This window comes from Equus caballus, chromosome 28 (genome assembly GCF_041296265.1).
Source record: "Equus caballus isolate H_3958 breed thoroughbred chromosome 28, TB-T2T, whole genome shotgun sequence".
In the NCBI taxonomy this organism is placed as follows: Eukaryota; Metazoa; Chordata; class Mammalia; order Perissodactyla; family Equidae; genus Equus; species Equus caballus.
Window position 1 is genome coordinate 41,037,149 of NC_091711.1, and position 8,971 is coordinate 41,046,119.

General features: G+C 45.2%; 1 protein-coding gene across 5 annotated transcripts in view; it reads right to left on the reverse strand.

Annotated features, from left to right (window-relative positions):
* DMC1 (DNA meiotic recombinase 1) overlaps positions 1-3,260 on the reverse strand; it is a 39,920-nt gene extending 36,660 nt beyond the window's left edge. The window contains exons 1-3 of one of the 5 annotated variants that reach the window (XM_023631395.2): positions 2,921-3,142; positions 1,431-1,523; positions 798-842 (exon numbers count right to left, since the gene is read on the reverse strand). In XM_023631395.2, the coding sequence (XP_023487163.1) occupies positions 798-842; positions 1,431-1,481 (96 nt within the window). In that variant the 5' untranslated portion in view covers positions 1,482-1,523; positions 2,921-3,142. Of the gene's footprint in view, positions 1-797; positions 843-1,430; positions 1,524-2,373 lie in introns of all 5 variants that reach the window. The other 4 variants (XM_070253622.1, XM_023631396.2, XM_070253621.1 and 1 more) reach the window with 4 other exon arrangements.
* Positions 3,261-8,971: the final 5,711 nt, after the last annotated feature.

Here is an 8,971-nt window from a genome sequence, read left to right on the forward strand (position 1 = left end):
TACACAAGCAGCCAGGTGGAACCCACCCACCATGTAGCCAAATGTTCTGGAAATATCCGAGTAGAACATACCCAGCACGCTGCCAAATGTTCTGGCTGCGCCCTGATTTCCCAAGAATGTTAGTGAGACCATGGCAATGTAGCAAGGAATTCAAAAGAAAAGTCTGTTGGTAGAAAAGCTAACAAAATTATCACACGTTCGCCCCCTCAGTTCAGCTCCTTCCTTCTTCAGAACTTCATTACCAGTATGTTCTTCTAAAATTTTTACAGATTTTTTTTCTCTACCCTTGGAGAATGCAAATAGCTACAACACCAAAGGACCAGGATTTTCTCTTGCTCCTGTTTTCTAAATCCAACCGAAAGAGACTAAATGTGAGGGTTTCAGAAGGTAATGTCACCGAAGCTTTACTAGCAACCGATTGCTGTCGAAATTCGCTGAGTTTGTTGCTCAAAGTCTGGATTTCTGTCAACATCATTTATTCCAATCACCTGACACAGAGGGCGAATTTTCTGTTGATGAGACAGTAGATAGCTCCGTATAGATCAGCCGTTCCCAACCAGGGGCGCTTCTGCACCCTGGGGACACCTGACAACGTCTGCAGAAATTTTTGATTGTCACAACTAGAGGATGCTACCGGCAAACGGTGAGTGGTCAGGAGCTGGGGATGCTGCTCAACACCCCGCAAGGCACACGACAGCCCCCCACCACAAGGAACTGCCCAGGCCCCGATGTCAACCTGGTCGAGGCTGAGAAAGCTTGAACTGGACAATTTCACAAAGCACTGAAACAATACTTACAATTCCATGTTTTTGCAACAGGTCAATGTCTTGAAACAAAGATTCCTAAAGGAGACAGGACAGAAAACCATGGAGTTTTGATTCTTCACATACAACTCTTTCACATCTTTTAAAGAGTTAATTCAGTACTATGGGTCACTCCAAAATGCCTCAGATTGCATTTCTCTAGATAGATTGAGGAAGGATCAATAATGCTTTTTCAAACACATTGTTCCGTACTTAGAAGGAGGACCAACATGGAAAGGGCCCAATACTTTTGTCATGGCCTCTCCAAATCTTAAGACCTTAACTGAAAGGCGTGGAACAGCATTGAACCTATTTTTAAATACATTTTCTCAACCTTCTTCCCCACCAGACCTTGAACTCCTCCCTCTGCGATTCGGTACCAGTATGCATAGGTACCAGCATGGCCATACCAGTTGTTAAATTATTAAAATACTCTCATGCCAGTTGCTAGTAGCTAATCTTAGCACCGCCTGCCAAACAAGTTGTTATATATTTGTAATATTGCCTCTCTCAAGAACTATGTTTTATTTCTCCTCTCAGTTTCTAAAAATAGTAGCTAGCAGGGGAAGAACTTCATTTTTCTGGAATGACTGAATGTCTACATATCTTTCAACATTCTAGTCATACCTCTTCATCTTGGAATCCTGGTTCTTCCTGCACAACTTGATCTTCCTTCATATTGAAGGTGGGGGGGAGGGGGCGGCAGAAAAATAATCAATTCTGGGAAAATAAGAAATATTATCTGAGAAGTAGTCATAGATCATATAGTTTACAGAATCCTTTGCCCAGAGAACTCCTGGATTTCACTTCAAAGTCACTGACGATCAGAAGGACAAGTAGAGAAACATTTAGTCTGGAAAGACTGGGCGGCCCATCTCCTTTCTGCCTGGCACGGGGCGTTCTTTCTTTTGTGGGTGTATGTATGTCGGGGTGGGGGACTTAGTTTCTTCTCTCTTTCCTCAAAACTACTTTTTATCATCTTCTGACTCCCTATAGCCCCGTTGATCATGACTCTCTGAGAGTGTCTTTTCTGCTGTCGTCATTTGGAATCGCACGTTGCTGTTCCACCTCTCACATCTATATGAACCACACCAGGGACTGTGAGCTCGCCTCACTCTTCCCGCATCCTCCCCGGCTCCTAGAACTTAGCCTACCCTCCACAAACAGGTTTTATTTTTCTCATGTACAATGAACACCTGCCTGCTTACTAAGTATGGACGGGCTCACTTGTAACATATATCCTTTTTGTTTCATAAAACATTAGATATATTTTGTTTTATGGTATTTCCTAGTTTCATGATTTTTTTGAGATTTAAAGTTATGGTGGATACCCAATGTTATAATCTTAGGGCCAGTAAGCAGAGAAACAGTCTTTGATTTAACACTGTAGCAGCTGTTCTAAGATCTCAGGAATCTACAAGACAAGAGCGTGTTCTTTAGAATAAAACGTGGTCCACGTGTCAGGGTTCTTGGTCTCTTCCATCTCTTCACTTCAAACCAAAGTCAGGACCTGGGGCCCAGAAGGAGAACAAAGCACTAAGATAGAGGCACGGTCCCTAACACCTAGTACCTCTAAATAGCACGTATCCAAGGCAAAGGAGGAGGCAGCGTACATGGAATCTTCTGGAATCCTCCCTCAGCCATAATACATATGATTACCCAAAATTCCACAGACCGTCCTCAGTGAAGGAAAAAAACCCATCCATCTCTTCCCTCCCGATAAAATCTTTCTCAGGCAGCGGTTGACGGATGAACAGGGATCTGAGGCAGGGCTCCCAGACACCCGGCTTCAGGCGCCCAGAGCCGGCCACCCCGGCGCTGCTCTCAGCGGGAGGCCCGGGCGGCGGCGCCGCTGGACGTTCTCCCGACACCCCATTCCCTCCCAAGGACGGGGAGGCGGCAGCTCCAAGACCCGGGTCTGACTTGGTTTAAAGTAAGGATGCTGGAAACCCCTCCAGATCACTGAGATTCGTCCCGGGGCGCGGAGGAGACCCGCCAAGCCGCCGGCCCAGGCCCAGCAGCGCGCGCCAGGCCTGACCAAGCAAAGGCACCCACCCTGGAGCTTCCCCACCGCCTCCTCACGCGCTTTCCCTTTTTGCCACAAACCCCGCTCGTACCCACAGGCGCCCCGAGAGTTTCAAGGTGAATCCCTTCCGCCCCCCTCCCGGGATTTCCACTCTTCAGAGATTCGACTCGGACCCAGAACGCGGAGACAGCGGCCCGCGCGTCGCTGACCGGAAAGTTTGGCGCCAAACGACTAGACTTCGAGCAGACGAACGGCATGGGCGTGGCAAGGACCAAGGGGCGGGCCCACAGAGGGCGGGGCAGAGGGTGGGGGCGGGGCTAAGACAGAGGGGCAGGCCCACAGAGGACGGGGCGGAGGGTGAGGGGCGGGGCTAAGGCCGAGGGGCAGGCCCACAGAGGACGGGGCGGAGGGTGAGGGGCGGGGCTAAGGCCGAGGGGCAGGCCCACAGAGGGCGGGGCGGAGGGTGAGGGGCGGGGCTAAGGCCGAGGGGCAGGCCCACAGAGGGCGGGGCGGAGGGTGAGGGGCGGGCCCAGAAGGGGGGCGGGGCGAGGGGCGAGCCCACAGTGGGCGGGCAGGGCGAGGAGAAGACCCCGTGGTGGGGCGGGGAGCTGCCTGGACCAGCCAAAGGAGCCTCTGGTGGGCCCGCGCTGGGGAGAAGGAGGGACGCTGAGGTGCAGGAAGGGTGCTGAGGAGAGGGGCTTTGATGGGAGGGGAGGCAGGGCGTCCCTTGAGCTGAGGGAGATGCTGAGGTCAGGGAGAGGACTCTGAGGTGGGGACACTAGGCCTCTGCGTGGGGTCTGTTCTGAGATGAAGAAAGGCCGTTGGAAACTGGTCATGAGGCGGAAGACCTCGAGGCGGGGGAGGGGTGCTGGTTGGAGGTGGCTGAGCGGCGACAGGTGAGGTGCAGGATGCTTAATCAGGACCCTCGGGTTAGGAGGTCGAATATGGGGGGGCTCTTCCCCCCTGCTCAAGGCTTTTCTTTTCACTGCAAGATTCTCATACCTGGCTTCAGAGTCCGTCCCTAACCCCTCAGTGCTCCTAATTTCTCTTACGGTCTCGTTTATGATTGAGGCACCCAAGGCCCATTCAGGGTGGAGAGTAATTTTTCTTCGTCTTCATTTGAAATTTTAAATAGACAACAGAAGCCAAACATATTTTGGTCCAGCTTTTAAATAGAAATTTGAGGCCAGCCTTCACGCCAGCAGAAGCCGGCTCTGGCAGCGTCATCCTCCTCCCCTCAAATGGAGCCTGATGGTTGAGGAGAGTCATGAAACATTTGAAAGAGCATCTGTTGAGGTGGAGGCTGTGATGGATCTTGGATGAATATCTGTGCAAACAGTTCTTCGGGTTCAAGACCTAGCACAGGGCGACCCTTTTTCTTCAGTGACTGAATCATTTTGCTGGAATAAATAGCAAAAAAATTACCACAATAGCAGTTGGCATTTTGTAGGACATTTTTTCCCCTGGTGGATTGTTTAAAGAACCAACGAAAACTGCCATGGCTCTTCAAAATTTGTTATTTTCCAGAAATATCACGTGTCCTTCGTGTTAAATGGAAATGAATGCCCATTTTGGGGATGAACTTGATAGTGATGATAGGCTTTCGCTTTGAGGCCTCACCTAAAATAATTATAGTAACTTGTGAGCAAGTTGTTAGAGGGAGACGTCAACTGTACAGAAGAGCTGCAAAGAGCACAGCGAGATGATTTAGGGAAATATAACATATGTAGTTTGGTGTAGTGACAGCTGGGAGAGAGAAATGTTCATAATATTTGAAGGTTGTGTGCAGTACACTTAAACTGAAATGAGCTTGGTAATGACATTCATGAAGTGAGGATAAAAATCTTGTTTGGATATAATATTGATGGTTATATGCAACATTTTAAATGTTTTTTTAAGAACCAAAAACCTGGGGAAGTTAAAAAGTACACTTGAAGACCTTTCCACTTGAATCAGGACAAAAAAAAGAAAAAAGATTAGTCTTTCATATCATACAAAAATTCTGAATATGATGAAAGTGGCATTTCAGAGCAGTGGGGAAATGATGAATTCAATGAATGGTGTTGGAACAACTAGGCAGCTATCTGGAAGAAAAATAAAATTGGAACCATACTTCACACTTTATTCTAAAATAAATTCCAGATGGATAAAGAAAGTAAACCTGAACAATAAAATAATAAAAGTGCTAGAAGAAAACATGAGACAATTTTTTATTATCTCAGAATAAGAAAAATCTTTTTAAGTATGACACAAATTCAGAAGCAATAAAAGACATAAAAATTACCTTATTAAAAAAAAATCCTACATGGCAAAATGCTACTTTCCTATCCTACATATAGAGCATGGCCAACCAAAGCCTTTGTGTCAAGCAGGAATTGTGTCAATTAGCATTCCCAGTTTCTCAAATCCTTCAGCGAGTCTACAAGTTCTCTACAAAATTTAAAAATTTTGTGTTATTTCTATGATATTCTCAGAAACAAAACAGGCAGCGGGATTACAGTCGAGACAAGAATTGTAAACCATTACCCTTTACTGCCCCTCTGTGGACAACCACTTTACAATCAAATAGAGGCATAGGATTCAATATTCTTGGAGTTTCAAGAGCTCAAATTGGAGAACTGGTTTAGCAGAGCACTAAAGAATGAAGAGTCATCACACACACAAAAAAGAATTTCACTGGATACATCTGCCCTTAAACATATTTAATTCATTCGAAAGATGTTTATTGCATCCCTACTATTTGTCAAACACTGTGCTAGATGTTGGGTGCCAGGAATTCAACAACAAACAAGATACAAACCCTGGTGGGGACGACAGATTAGTATACAGGCAGTTACAGTAGTATATATAGATATGTACAAGTATACATATATGTCAGTCATTTGGAGCTTTCTCATTTATTTAGATTTATTTTCAAATTTGAAAAACTCCCAACTTCGCTGCATAGCTGCCCAGAGAGGCATGCCTGTGACAGTTTATTTAACCAACAGTTATTGAACTGCTTGGTCCCAGCTCTCTGCCTGATATGGAGACAGAGACAGGTCTCTGCCCTCCAGAAGCCAGGAGTCTACTATGAAAAATAAGCACAGAAACAGATAATCACACACAGGGCAAGATAAGAGGGATTATGCTTGCAGTCAGGAACCAAGTAGACCTCTCCCGGGGCGGGGGGTGGGGGGCTTCCTCACAGAGGGGTGACCCTTATTTGAGGCTGGAAGGATAAGTGAGGATTTGCCAGGTGGGCAGGTGGGAAGGGCAGAGGGAATAGAGGCTTATTTAGGGAGCTGCAAGTGGCTCTGCTGGAGTGAAAGGTGCTGGGGAGAAAGGAGCTCTCAGAGCAAAGAGGAGAAGCCACAGGTAACATTTGACGATAGCCAACACTTAGAGCACTGACTGGTTTCCGCAGATTCACACATCCACTCGTCACAAAGACACCATGAGGTAGGGACTCTTATCAGTGACACCATGAGGTAGGGACTCTTATCACCCCTACTTACGGATGGAACTGAGGCACCACAAGGTTAAGTAACTTGCCCAAGGCTCACAGCCTGGCTCCAGGGTCCGTGCTCTTAATAACTGATATGCGACACCAGTATATGGGAGGCCCTGTATATTCATATGCAATTTTATTTTCCATGTATAGAAGTATGGTATAAGCACACACAGGAATGACAACTAAGCCGGACAATTCAGCCGTTCACTAGCTGTGTGTTCTTGGGGAAATTGTTTAACCTCTTTGTGTCTCAGTTTCCTCATCTGAAAACCAAGAATAACAAAAGTACTGAGTTGTGAGAATTAAATGAGTCAATATACTGGAAGTATTTGGGCTACTGTGTGGAGAATGGACTGGAGGGCGCAAGAGAGAGGGCGAGGAGGATACCTAGGAGAACACTGTAGAAGTCCAAGCCAGGGGGAAGGGGGGCCTCAACCAAGAAAGGCCTCAGTTTGAAAATGGGGAAAATTGCACCTCACTCACAGGGCTCCAGGAGAAGACAAGAAAACAATGTGTGAAAATATGCTTAAAAGCGTCTAGTCCATAGTAAATGCCTTTAATTTTTTTATTATGGATAATTTCTAATATATACAAAAGTAAAATAGTATAATATCCTCACCACCCCGCTTCAACAATTTTCAACACACGGCCAGTCTTGTTTCACTTATACCTCCATCCACTTCCTCTCTCTCATAATATTTTGAAGCAAATTCCATACAGCACATAATTTCATTTGTCAATATTTCAGTATTTATCTCTAAAAGATAAGGACTCTTTTAAAAAATGTAGTCATAATGATGCGGATTAAGGCTGCCCCAGCTAGAGAAGCCCAAGGTGACCTGGCCTACACGCCAAACTATATGACCCAGTGGACTTTTTTTATGGTATGAATTAGGACCGCCCCAGGGAGAGAAGCCCAGGGCATCCTCACCTACATGCCGATCTATATGGCCAGATTCGTATCTAAAGTTATATGACCGCACAATAACCAGACCCCATCTGCACTGAAATCATTTAATGACTTTTTACATCATCTTTTCTTTTTTTCCAGTAAAAATAAGTCATGTACCCATGCCTTATAAAATTAGCCCTAACCCTCAACTCAGGGCAGCAGCAGGAGCTCTGACTGCCCGTGGGTCCTGTCCCCATGCCAGCGGGGGCAGCAGCAGCTGCTCTGCCTGCCCATGGGCCCTGTCCCCATGCCAGCGGGGACAGCAGAAGTGGCGGCAGCAGAAGCTCTGACTGCCCATGGGTCCTGTCCCCATGCTATTCCACACTATTCTCTAAATAAAAGAGCACTACTGCCAGATCTTGAGAGTCTAAGAAATCTTTCTTTTGACTCCTCGGCTCACCGACCCGGCATCAATAATACCATTATCACACCTAAAAGTAATAATAATTTTTAATATAAACATCCAGGCAGCATTCAAATATTCAGTTGTCTCATCAATGCCATATATTTTTTTGTTTGTTTCAACTGGGATCAAAAAATGTATGTCTACACATTACAATTGATTGATGCCTTTTAAGTCTCTTTTTAAAAATCTATAGATTCCCCCCTCTCTTTCTAGTCATTTGCCCTGGAGTTTTCTATAGCCTGGGTTTTGCTGGTTCCATCCCCTTGGTGTCATATGTTCCTGTGTCCTCTGTATTTCCTGGTATGATAGTTGGATCTCGAGTCTAGATCAGATCCAGGCCTGATTATTTGGTAAAGATTATTCCCTAGGTGGTGTTGTGGTCTACAAGCAGGAAACATTTAATAGATTTTTTTCTTTTAGGGATATTAGCAGCTTTTAATGATAACTCTAGATCCATTAATTTATTAGGGGTTGTAAAATGGTGCTATTTTAATTCTATCGTTTCTTCTTAATTTATTAGGTGGAATATTTCTAAAAGAGAAACTTCCCCTCATCGGCCGTTTGGTTACCTGGTGATATGGTTCATGTGGGAATGGCATGATAAATGCTGATTTGTTTTATTCACTGGTTTGTTTTTTAAAAAATTTTTTATTGCTGTAACATTGGTTTATAACATTACAGAAATTTCAGGTGGACATCATTATATTTTGATTTCTGTGTAGATTGCATCATGTTCACCACCCAGAGACCAATTACAGTCCATCACCACACGTGCGCCTAATCACACCTTTTGCCCTCCTCCCTCCCCCCTTCCCCTCTGGTAACCACCAATCCAATCTCTGTTTCTATGTATTTGTTTTATTTACTGGCTTTCAAAAGAATGAACTGGTTCCTTAGTATCCTTCAATGGCAACTAATTAATTTTTTAAAGTAACGATATGAATATATCATTATCTAGGTGAAAACGTGTTTGATGTGCTTCACTCTGTGGCAGTTATCATTATTATGGACGCTTCAACTGTCCCATCTTTAGCCAACGAGCCCTCTCTAACTTGCCTCCTGAGTTCTTCTGACAGGACTCTCATCTTTGGGGGCTTCCTTGCTGTCTAGTATGACAAGATGTTCCACGTTCATCTCATGATTTTCCTACCCTAGACCTGGACCCAGACATTTCTTCAAGGATCCCTGGATCCTTCTAGTGCAATAGTAATTCAAGACCACAGTCTAGGTGGTTGCTCCTGGGTCAATCTTTATTTCTAGGTCGTTTCAATGGACAGAGTTAGGAAACAGG